The sequence below is a fragment of the Canis aureus genome, chromosome 32, assembly GCF_053574225.1.
Source record: "Canis aureus isolate CA01 chromosome 32, VMU_Caureus_v.1.0, whole genome shotgun sequence".
Classification (NCBI taxonomy): domain Eukaryota; kingdom Metazoa; phylum Chordata; class Mammalia; order Carnivora; family Canidae; genus Canis; species Canis aureus.
The window spans coordinates 21,001,335-21,014,605 of NC_135642.1; the positions used below are offsets into that span (position 1 = coordinate 21,001,335).

General features: G+C 35.1%; 1 protein-coding gene across 7 annotated transcripts in view; it reads right to left on the bottom strand.

Moving 5' to 3' along the window:
• The window catches only part of GABPB1 (GA binding protein transcription factor subunit beta 1), a 64,580-nt gene that overhangs the window by 3,809 nt on the left and 47,500 nt on the right, over nt 1-13,271 (bottom strand). For 4 of the 7 annotated variants that reach the window (XM_077881062.1, XM_077881064.1, XM_077881063.1 and 1 more), the window contains 2 exons: nt 7,174-7,359; nt 3,979-4,094 (listed from right to left, as the gene is read on the bottom strand). In XM_077881062.1, the coding sequence (XP_077737188.1) occupies nt 3,979-4,094; nt 7,174-7,359 (302 nt within the window). Of the gene's footprint in view, nt 1-3,959; nt 4,095-7,173; nt 7,360-13,271 lie in introns of all 7 variants that reach the window. The other 3 variants (XM_077881066.1, XM_077881060.1, XM_077881067.1) reach the window with 2 other exon arrangements.

Genomic DNA, 13,271 nt, shown 5'->3' on the forward strand with positions numbered 1-13,271 from the left:
GTAGAAAGGACTTTGACATTTGTAAATAAACATAACTTCATTTACTAATATGTAATACTAACGTATTTTTCCTTTAACACTGAAGAATTCCAAAAAAGTAAATTTTGATGATAATCACAATTTGGTCACAATAGAGAAGATATTTATCTTATACTACAATTTCAAACCCAAGCAATGGAATAAAAGGGCAAGGGAAGACTCGAGTTTGCTTTTTTATTTTTCAAACAAAATTCTTGAATTTGGCTTCAGCTAGCAGCAATTCTCTTGAAACAGTGTTATCATTTTTAATTTTCTAATATTCAAATTTATTTTTACCTTACCTATTATAAGGCAAAAACTCATTATAGTGGTTATCTTCTACCATACTTCAATATAAATTTTGGAAAATAATAATAATAGCAACCCTTAATGAGCACTTATATATGCCCATGATTATACTAGTCCTTTACATCCGTTCTTATTTAAACTTTACAACAATCTGATAAAATAGGTGCTGTTATTTCTTCCCCGTTACTGATGGGGAAACCAAGCCTTTTTATAAAAGGTTAAATAACCTGATCAAGATAACACAATTAGAAAATTATAAAATATACCCGTAGTCTTAACCATTAAATATTTGTTTAAAAAGAGAGAAACTGGGGCGCCTGGGTGGCTCAGTTGGTTAGGCATCTGCCTTCGGCTCGGGTCATGATCCTGCAGTCCTGGGATGGAGCCCCACGTTGGGCTCCCTGCTCAGCAAGGAGTCTGCTTCTCCTTCTGCCCCTCCTCCCTCTTGTGTTCTCTCTCACTCACTGTCTTTCTCAAATAAGTGAATAATTATCTTTTTTAAAAAAAAGACGGTAGGACTATAGAAAATTTTAAACTTTGGTAGGTCAAAAGAATATCAAAAGAAAAACAGACTGAAAAAAATTGCATCAAATAAAACATTATGAAAAATTTACAGAAAACAATTTTTAAAAGAACACTAAGGATTCTCAATCTATCACTGGTTAGAAGACACCAGTATTTCATTAAAAATAAACTTGCTAACAAACATTCATCTCTAACTCCCCTCGCAAAGAAAAAGCAATGGTATTTTCTGAATTCATACAACTAAATAGAAAAAAATCTGTTACTCCTAATGCACTTATATTTCCTTCCTCCCACATTACAAAAGAATTCATTGATTCCATACATAGCACACTTCTTCCAAAAATATCTTTAATGCAGTAATATCAAGGGGGTGATATACATTATTGCAATTTGGTGTCTTAATCATACCTCCCCTTCAAAAAACAAATCAATTTCATTTGTTATATTGCTATAATGCAGATATAAAAGCTTCAGCATTTATAATACATTTTCTACATTTTAAACCAATTTTGTAGAGATTAATAAACCTCTACATGTCAGTTAGGAAACTGTAAATATAAAATCTTAACACTTATAAACAGTCACTTTGGTAGTTGCGGACGCAAACATACAGAGAAAACTCACACATGTTAGATTCTGTATAATGAGTTAATTTTTTAATTCCTGTAGAGCAGAGTTCCTCAGTCTCAATTTTGGATATTTTTGGAACAGATAATTCTTTACTGTGGGGGCTGTCCTGTCCATTGTAGGATGTTTAGCAGTATGTCCAGCCTCTATCCTCTGGAGGTCAGTGGCATGCCTCTAGTTGTGACAACCCAAAATGTCTCCAGACAATGCCAAATGTCCCCTGGGGTCAAAAGTGCCCCAGTTGAGAACCACTGCCCATGAGAAAACTTTTTTAGGTTAATGGTTACACTGTCACTTAGAAAAAGAAGTCTTGGGAGTCCAAGACAACTCCATTGGTCATCTATGAAAATAAGTTCAGAAGAGCCACTCCACATATTATAAGGAAAGGATTATCTGGTTTGATGAAAACATGGGAGGCCTCTCTTCATTCTATACCCCCGCCCACCTACACCATCTATACTTACTGCATGCTTCAAGGGTCTCTCTGTAAAAGCTCTAGAGAGATCACACAACTTTGGCTTGAACATTTTCCGTAATGGAGAATAAGATTTCCATTACCCGAAAGCTCTAATTATTCAAAACAGAAAACCCCACTTCTTTTAACCAAGCTAAGACTCCATCTCCCTGAAGTTCTATCCTTGGTTCTAGTTAATTTGTATACCTCAATTCATACCTTCCTGTTACCTGCAATAATTCTCCCTGGTCTCTGAAAGACTAAGAGGGGAATCAGGTTGAACTTTGAGGAAAACAGGAACTCTTACAGGTTATTAGGTAAACAAAGGTACAGGCTGCACAATCATTGTTTGAAATATATAATTTGTTGAATTTAGTAAGTTTATGTTTAATAAGAATTCAAGTAATTTAAAAATGTTTTATTTAATAAAGCAAAAAAAATAGTTAAAGCAAAGTACATGACAAACTTTTCACCTTATGCACCAGAAAAGATCATCTGACACCAAAAAAAAAAAAAAAAAAAAAAAAACACACTTAAAAGATTACTAAAGGGCACTTGGGTGGCTCAGTTGGTTAAGTGTCTTTCTTCAGCTCAGGTCATGATCCCAGGGTCCTGGGACCGAGCCCTGCAGCAGGCTCCCTGTTCTGCAGGGAGTCTGCTTCTCCTTCTCACTCTGCTCCTCTCCACTGCTTGTATGCTCTCTCTCTCTCTCTCTAATAAATCAATAAAATCTTTTTTAAAAAATTACTAAATAATAATTATGTTGATACTGTTCAATGGAATACAAGAACTTCTGTGTACTGAATATCATTTTAAATTTTGAAGAAACAAAACAACGTATCCTCAATAATTAAAGTCATACTTTTTACCAAACACTCTGGTTAAGCCATGAATTGGATTCTTGCTAAACTCAATAATATATTCTTTGTGATTGGCTTAAAGATGTGCCAGCATTACATTTAAATGACCTGGAGCAAAAATATATTCTAGTTGTCCTCAATCAGAATTATGTTGCTTTTTAGTGACTTTTTAAAAAAAAATCCTCTTTTCTATGAAACAAGACACATAAGAATTCTTAGATGTTCACTAATATTATTATTTAAGATATTCAGCAACATTTACTGGTTACATGTATCAGATATTTGGAATATGTGCATAATGAGTATGCTGACTTTTAAAATTCTAATAAAATCTCCAAAATGCAGATATTGTTATCCAAAAACTCCAATCTGAGAGAAAATAAAAACGGTATTCAGAAAGGTAAGATAACTTGCCTCAAAGCTAATAGAGGCAAAAGGTGGAATTTGAATCCAGCTCATTCAAGTCCAGGGTTCTTTACACTACAATTGATCTTTCAAAGTTATTCCAGAATAAATTTATTTTTACTTATATGAGTGAATATCAAATTCAGGTAACAGTTTTATTTACAGTCATGTAAGAAAAAAACCTGTGAGGCACTATAGTTTGGTTCCACTTCCAAACTAGTTTGGGTAGAGGGAGAAAAAAGCTGAATCCTATCAACTGCTAGTCTCAACTTAAATTCCTTATTAAAGAATTTAACAGTGAAATAAGTAGTTATTTATGGCTTTTTAAAAAATAACCTAGTGAACAAACATCAACCTTTTTAAAAGGATCCTCCAGCCCACATAGGCGTTTTGCATTTGACTTTTGAAAGAAAAGAATGTTTTTTGTCAAAACACTGTGACATTTCCTTTAGTGACTTGTGAGAATGATACATGTAAATTAAACAGAAAATAAAGGATGGAGTGCAAGAACCAAATTCATTACAATGTTATCACAATGACAGACTTTGTTATAAACAAATTCTTCACTCATTCATTCATTCATTCAATATTTATTTATTGAGGGCTTGCTATATGTATAAGCAAATAATTAGACAAAATAATACTACGTACTTTCATTCTGTATCAAAACAGCACTGTCAGTAAGTAATAAATATAAAAGACCAAAAATATATATAGAAAAGCAAAGTGAATTTATTTTGGATGACTGCAGCAAAACACACCGGGTAAAAGACTCCTTACTTCTATTTCTGCAGATTCCACCCGGTTTTCAATTATTTCGATACATTGTCTCTTAGCTGGTGGTTCTTCACTTATAACAGTTTCTTCAGCAATGTCCGTTGCTGGTACTGTTAATACTAAAATAAAAAAATGTATACATTACTTCATTTTCAGATAAGTTTAGTAAAAATAAAACTAGTTGTGACATTGTTGATGTAACTCATCTAAAAGAAACATGTCCCAATAGTTTCAAAGCATTAATTTGTTTTATGAGCATGTCCTTCTCCTTCTTCATTAAAAATGAACACTATTTATTTAAAGTACCTATTTATTTTTTAAAAATTCTACAGATAATCTATTCATCATACAGCTAAAAATCAAACCAATAAGCATGGAGTCACTTTTATTGGTTTCTTGTTATTGTTGTGTTAATTTATATAAAAACAAACATGAATATACATTCTCATTTTTCTGTCTTCTACAAAAGGCAACATTCATACAAACAATAGAGACACTGCTGTGCCTCTGCTTTCTTCAATCCATGTATCTAGGGTATCTTTCATCAGTACATACAGAGCCTGCTTTTCTTTAGCTACATAATATTCCACTGTGTGGATACAGTATTATGAATGTTGTCGGTTTATAAGTGTTGCTTGTTTTTCTTTTGGGTTGTCGGACTTTGTCCCTAAGTTTTAGTATTTCTTTATACAGATGTTAATATATATATACATAGAGAGAGAGAGAGGCTGTCCTTGCTCTGCAGCAGGCAGTGGGGGACCATAGAGATGACTGTGAGAGCTGGAACTGCAAAGCAATTATAATAATCCATGGGGAGGGCATCCCTGGGTGGCTCAGCAGTTTAGCGCCTGCCTTTGGCCCAGGGCGCGATCCTGGAGTCCAGGGATCAAGTCCTGCGTCAGGCTCCCGGCATGGAGCCTGCTTCTCCTTCTGCCTGTGTCTCTGCCTCTCTCTCTCTCTCTATGTCTATCGTGAATAAATAAATAAAATCTTTAAAAATAAATAAATAAATAAATAAATAAATAAATAAATAAATAAATAAATAAATAATAAAATAATCCATGGGGAAAGTTACAATTGTGTTACAGTCTTTAAAGTTTTTTGTCAACATATTAAAAACTCTGTCATTTGTCAATGTATACAGAAATGGAAAAAAGTAAACTATTTAGTACATTGTAATTTAAAACATTACTAATATTGAGAATTAAAGTGTTTTTTTTAACCTCTAACTTAAATGTAACTTTACATTATACTTCTAAATTAATGCAAGAAGAATTGAGAACCTTACATCTGCTTCATTGGACTGCCTGCAGAGACTGTATATATTCATTCACATGTCAGTTACGCATTTTTTAATTATGGAGCCTTCAAAAGTTTACTTTAATATTTAGTAAGCGCCTCTCATTAAGTTCCCTTATTCTTCTTCCCTTCTCCTCCTATTAATACAAACTTCAGGATCAATTTGACTAGTTCCAGGAAAAACCTTGTTAGTCTCTGTTATGGGTTGAACTGTGTCCTCGAAACTCAAGACTTAAGTCCTAACCCCCAATACCACAACATGACTGTATTTGGATATCGGGCCTTTAATGAGGTAAATAAGGTAGAATAAGGTCAAGTGAGTGAGCCCTAACCCAGTAAGACTGGTGTGCTTTTGAGAAGCAGAGATCAAGACACAGACAACACTAGCAGACTGAGGGACGACCACACAAGGATACAGCGAGGAGGCAGCCATCCGCAAGCCAAGGACAAAGGGCTCAGAAGAAACCAAACTTGCCAACACCTTGATCTTGGACTTCAAAACTCCAGCACTGTGAGAAAATAAATTTCTGTAGTCGTTCAGTCTGTGGTATTTTGTTGTGGCAGCCCTAGCAAACTAAAATAGACTTTTTTTTTGCATGGCATGTTACATTTATAAATTAACTCAGGAAGAATAGAGAGCTTTATGATAGTGAATCCTCTCATCCAAAAACATGGCATTTCTTTCCATTTGTTCATGGGATGAGATTAGTCTGTATAATGTCAGTTTTTAGAAACATTATATGCTTGATATAAACTGCAAGTTTTCTTATTTCTATATAATTAGTTCTTTGGGGGAAAAAAAAAAAAGAATTATTTCTTTGAAGCTTTGTGAAAGATCTGGGCCTGACCCAAATCTTGTATGAGCCATCAGCAGATTTCTGCAAAACAGAAGAGAATGGCTTCCCAGTTTTCACAGGTAAGGGGTTCCTCTTCTTCTGCTAAAGCAACTTTTTCCTGAGACCTGGCCGCTCTATAGAGCCATAACTCCTCTGTCACTCTAAGCCAAACCTGGTTTAGAACTTCTAGCTCTAGCCCTTCCCTTCCCCAATTCCTTCACTGGCCATAAAGGTGCACAGTCTCTGTAATCCTAATCATTTTCTAAAAGGTTATAGGTGTGCATACACATTTTGTGTGTTGGAGGGGGGCACTGGGTACAAGGCAATGCTAGCTCAGATAGGAATTTTCTGCACCTTCTCCTTCTTCCTCCAGCATCCATGCCCTAACCCTACCTCAGACCTACGGATAGTACTCCAATGCAGAGTGGGCCCTGTCTTGCTGTGTATTTATTGCTAATCTTTGAGCTCAATCTCTTCTCTTTTCTTGATGCACCACTGTTGAGTTTTCATGAGGGTTCTCTTGCCCTGGCTCTAATGGTCTTAGATGTTTTTGGCAGCACCTAAAATAGGGAATTTTATGGTTTTCTCAGCCTTTTACGGTCACTGAGAATGTAGCTGGGTCTTTTGTTTAATCTATCTTCTATTCTCAGTAGTTTCCAAGAGGGAAAAAATGAGAAAATTTCCAACAAAGCTGCTAAAAGTAGCTACCACATTCCTACTGTAAGTCCTAAGCCCAATGCTTTGTAAGGAGCCTTTTCTTATATGGTATTTTTAAAAGACTGTATGATATCTGAACTGCAATAAATGGCATAAGGAATTACTGTCCAAAGTGGATTCTGAATTATTTACTTAAGCTTATTTTCCAACCAGAATACTTGGGAACCAAATCCTCTTTCCACCTAGATAACCTCAGAGAAAGCAAGCTAATTTCAATACTAACCCAAGGAAATAAAATTAGTCAATGAAATCTATTGCAAAACATTACAAAAACAAAATCTAAGGCAAAAATAAATGCCAAGCACTGAGAATAAATTCAAACTTCATGCACATATCTACTACCAACCTTGTTGTCCATCTGGCATGGTCACAATGATGGGCTGACCTATTCCACTGGTTGGAATGGAGTGCAAATTTCCAAGCTGAATTCCATCTGTGACTATTGTGATGACTTGCTGACCACCTGAACTAACTACTTGTTGAATGGCACCATCGACAGATTCTGCAGTAACTACCTCCTCCGTAGCCACTACTGGAAAAAAAAAAAAAAAAAGTAAAAATCAGTGAACATACATAAAAATAAATATGACTAGTTCATTTTTGCTTTGCTACTTTTGCTTTCCCTGTTTTGTTCTGACACAGAAAAGCTTTTACATGGTTTTTATTAAATCCACTCTTCCGTGATGCTGTATATATCTATATAGATAATGGACTACAAGTCCCACAATTTATAATTAACTGAGTTGTGACTACACAGGTGTATATTTAACTACACATGCATATATTTAAATAAACAATATTTATATTGTTTATATGAGGTACAAAATTTATATAATCTCCTAAGGTCATAGATATAACACAGGTTATACCTGCTTAATAAAATTTTATGATCCAAAAGAGAATTTTGTATGTGGTTGTACTCCATTTATATTTACATGAGTTATTTGCCTATATTTACATGAGTTGAATGCATTTCCATGTTCAATGAAACACAAAAATCTATATTTTTCAAGTAAACAGAATAAACAGTATTCCCTTTTTGGATTATGTGAGAAAGGGGTTGCCTTGATAGCAAGTGGCACACAGGTCAAGTACTGTAATGACAGTGAATAATATATTAAAATTCATATAAATAAAATCCAAAGAATGTTAATATCTTGTAAGAAGCCCAGAGAGGATTCTGGCAGCTGAAAACGGCACCCCTGGCTTCACCTAGGTAAAGAAATCACAATTTAATACTACCAAAATCCTTTCCCACAAGCAATCCTGTGCAATCCACAGGCAATACTGATCCCAAAAGACCTATGGACAGGAACATTCCCAGCAGCTACACTCATGATAATAAGAAACTTGAAACCACCGGATATCCATCAAAAGAAGAAGGATAAACAGACTGGTAGATTAATACAATGGAATACTACCCAGCAATTAAAACGACTAAATGCAAAACATAGATAAATCTGACAAAAACCATGCTCACTGATATAAATCAGATACAAAATATATATTGCCTTCTTCCCATTTATAAACTAAGCAGTGATTATACAAGAGTAACCACTCTGAGATAATTTATTACACTATACATTGATGATCTATGCACTTTTCTGTATGCTTATTACACGTCAATAAAGAAGCAGCAAAAGGAATAATGACAATAATAGATTATAACACAATGAATCTTCAAAAATCCATTTGTCCATAATAATACTTAGTGAAAAAGGAGAGAAAAGGGGAAGGAGGAAAGATCATCTTGATAGAAGAATGACATCTAATTAACAAAATAAGGAAAATTATCACTGTAACCTCCAATGTAATAATTGATTCAAGCAAGGGTCACCAGTGGATGTTAAAACCACTGAAATGTTTCAAGAAACAAGATATTCATATATTTTCAAAGTATCACAGCAAAGATTACTAAGCGGTAAAGGTGCCTATAAAGACCTAGCAATGACCACTCTCACAAAGCGGTCATTATCAGGATGGCCTGACATGTACCTGCTGATGTGATACAATGGGACATTACAAAGTATCACTTGTGTTCTTCCTGGAAATGTGTGGCCTGCATCTAATTATTATGAAACAAATGAATCCAGAATGAAATGACTGTGCATGCAATGGGCACAGACTTCACAAAGATTTCAATGTAAGAAAGAACAAGCTAAGCAGTGGTAGGGCTACCCTAAGCTGGGGGAAACTAAAAAAGACACAACCAAATACAATGTCTGAACTTCAGATCCTGGATGAAAAACAAACACTTATAAAGGATATTCTGGGGATAACTGAGGAAACTTGAATGTGGACCACATGTCAGATACTGTTACTAAATTAATGTTGATGTTTTTAGGAAATACAATGGAGCTAAGAATATGTAACAGGCTGTCCTTGTTCTTGGGAGATACATGCTGAAGTATTTAAGGATGAGATGTCATGGTATCTGCAGCTTATTTCAGATAATTTGGCATAATAAAAGTGCATGCATGTCTGTGTGTGTACATGCAGGTGTGGCAAGATTTTAACAGCTGTATAAGAGTACAAGTGAAAGGTATAAAGTTTATCCTCCATTTTTTTCTATGGGCTTGAAAACTGTCATTCTAAAAAAAATGTTTTAATATAACAATATATATAATTCTGAAAAATAATTATAAATTATAAAAAATAATTCAATATAATTCTGAAAAAAAGAAATTACATAAAAAACTATTTCCAAATGATAGGGTTTTTTCCCATGGATTATTTGAGGCAAAACTTTACAAAAGTGCAATTAAAAACACATTCTCTCCTGAGTCATGTTTCCTACCAGCACAGGGGCTCTGAAACATGCTAAATTGATGCCAACTCCCAGTAGAACATCGTAGGTATCAATGAACTCCTTTGTTATAAAAGTATTGAGACCCTAGTTCTCAAAGATGTACTCATGGTATGGTAACAGACCTGGCTGCAACCCTGTGATTCTGTTATGTGGTAATCAAGGGTCACAGTACAAACTACAAAAGAGAATACTAAAAATTCAAAAAAACCTTTATGTTTTGAGTTCTCTCATTTTTGTTTCTCTTAAACTATAATTAGGCTTTATCACCAAGCACTTATGAAAATTTCAGGAAGATGATTATAAAATGAAATGTAGGGCATAAAATAGTAATAAATTCAACAGAACTACTAAGGTTTTCAAACACATGAACCATTGCTTTGATTTTTCTTAAAAATATCCATATGAAAAAGAAGTGTTCACTCTGGTTGAATGCTAACTACAAGTAGTACTTTAAAGCATAATCATATGTAAGGCATTTCTGAGATCACACACAATCAAGCAGTAACTCAAGAACTTTCATCTTTGCACTATTCCCAATGACTATCATTAAAATAATAGAGTTCCTCCCTTTCATCTAAAAAGTTTTCTTTTTAAGTTGTGCTACGGTAAGGAATTTGAGAAAAAATTATAAGGAAACCAATTATGTAAGAAGACAGCGTCCCCCAGAAACCCTAAGAACAGCCCAACAGTGAAATGTTGAAACACATAATAAAAAACCTAAAAACTTTAAAAAGAGTGTTATTTAAAACACACACACACACACACACACACACACACACACACACCTAACTGTAAAACCCCTGGATAAAAAAATAAGTGTAATATTCATTGATCGAAATCAAAAGTTAGATTGTAATATATAAAGAGAGCCCGTATAGCCTACAGGGTTGTTGAGAATACCTGAAATCTCTGTTCAACAAGAGATTATTGTTTTTTATAATGCCATAAAATTCAAATAATACAGAGGAAAAACTATCTTTAAAATGATTTGAGGATTGAAAAGTCTACATATAAATGTTTCAATGCTAGAAACTGTGTTCACTGAAAACATTTCAAAGATATTGGGCCTACAACTGAACTTGAAATTAAAAACAAAAAAGTAAAACCAAGACAATCTTATGAAGTCCAGTAACTTCTCCCTTAAAGTCAATTCACTTTTACTGATCTAGCTTAGAAAGAGCAGAAAAGCAATGTGTAGAGGGGACCTAATGTGTAATTCAAATTTCACTATTAGAAGAAAGGGGGGAAACCACCACCAGGTGCCTTACTCCTCTGGAAAAACACCTAATTAACAGAAGTTGCTCTAAAGTTAAAAAGAAGAGTGGTCACAGATGTCTATTTAATCAAGCGATTATATAGCTGAGCCATAAAAAAGAATAAGATTAAGCAAAGCAAAATAAATATAAGACTTCAGGCTACAGCCAAAAAATGTTGTTGTTGTTTGGTGCAAAATGGTGGTTTTATCAAAGCAGGAGGATAGGACCCATGAGTAGAAAGAGCTGTTGACCCAGAATTGTGAGGAGCAACTGACTGATTATACACTTTGGGGTTGGGGATAGTAAAAGGAAGGGAAGTTCCAAAAGGACTTTCATATGCTGAAGAAGACTCACAGGATACCCGAGCCTTGCTATTGTCAAACCAGGTTATCTTTCCCCTCTGATATGGGAGAGCTTGGTTCTTGTCTCACGGAGTCGAAGAATGAATCTCGCGGACACAGGAGAGTGAGAAAAGGAACAGAACTTTATTAAGTAAAGATAGAGAGAAAGCTCTCAGAAGTGAGAGGGGTCCCAACAGGGTTGCTCCAAAAAAATATTGTTTTATTAAAGAGTTTACTTAAAAAGGATCAAACTACACTACGGATGTATGGCCTATATCTAATCAATTATAACTTCCAATTCTATATCCCAAATGATCCTCAAATTTATTCACTTCTTATCTCTTTGCCAAATCCTAATCCATGCTCCCACCATCTCCTTCCGAGTTGACTGCATTAGACTCCTAACTGAACTCCCTTTCAGAGCCTCTCAAAGTAATCATTTTCAAAGTCCTTCATAATCTTACCTTCAACCACCATGAGTTAACTTTTTCATGGGCAACGCCACACTGGCCTCTGAAGTGCCGTGAAAGGACAAGCTCTTCCTGACCTCAAAAGATTTCCATACGTCCCTCTTCTTCAAATGTTCTTCCCCCAATGTTTGTTCTACTAATTCCTATTTAATCTTTAATTAAATTGTTTCTTCCTCTAGGAAGATTCTCTGACCCACCAGACTAGGTGAATATCCTGCCTTCTGTATAGGTAGCACTAATCACAGTTACTCACCTGGGTGAGTAACTGCTGAACATCTCGTTTTACCAAAAGACTACATGTTCCACAAGAGCTGGGATTGTATCTGATTGTTTACCATTTTTCTCTCTAGCACCAAGCAGAGTAACCAGGTCATAAGAGATGTTCAACAAAAATCTGTTCAATGAATGAATAAATAATAATTTTCTCATTATAAATGAATAGCTGTTTATAAACAGTAAGTGGAAATTTTAGCACAAGAACAGTTCTGAGCTATTCCTTTAACCCAAAACATGATTTAACCCTCCATGAATTTTTACTGTTTGTACATCTTTCTTTAGTTTTAAGGCAAAAAAGGGAGTAAAGTATGCATTGTCTGGATTTTTGATTTTTCAAAGAGAAAATTACTTGTAACAGGGTGGCCTGTAAGCTTTAGTAGAAAGACAGGATAACGGTAACTGCCTCTGCTCATTAGTAAAGACTGTACTACACAGTGGTGGTTCTCCTTATGAGGAAAAAGACAGCTGCAAACTCCCAAAGAAAATTTGTTTACTTTTCTGTATCTTCATCTTGGTATAACTTTGAAAATGGAATGAACTGGAATGAGTTCTCATCTACCTAAATCCCTATATCCTATCCATTAAAGGAGGACATAGGAACAAAACATTTGTTTCAACAGACTGCTTCAACAGACACACCTCAGGAGTAAGGGCAAGAATAGCGGTGCTTTTGTTTGATACAGGACAAAATGATAATTACACAAATAGCTATTCCTATCACAAACCAAATGATAAACATTGTGGAAGAGATCAGTCCACTGATCACCAAGAAACTGCAGTATATTATAGTGGTCACAGTCACACAACTTGGGAATCAATCAGACCTTGGGCACAAAACTCCTTTCATCACTTACTGGCCATGCTACTTTGAGTAAAATTATTTAACCTCATAAATCTCGGGGATCCCTGGGTGGCGCAGCGGTTTGGCGCCTGCCTTTGGCCCAGGGCTCGATCCTGGAGACCCGGGATCGAATCCCACATGGGGCTCCCAGTGCATGGAGCCTGCTTCTCTCTCTGCCTGTGTCTCTGCCTCTCTCTCTCTCTCTCTCTGTGACTATCATAAATAAATAAAAATTTTTAAAAAATATCTATATTTAACCTCATAAATCTCAGCTTCGTCATATATAAAATGAGAGTACTATTTTATTTCCCAGATCCTAAGATGTCCTTGAAAAAATATACACATTTTCTAAACTCAGAGTGAGCCTGACAACTAATGTTAAAAGAAACTGAACAGTAGGGATGCCTGGGTGGCTCAGTGGTTGAGCATCTGCCTTTGGCTCAGGGTGTGA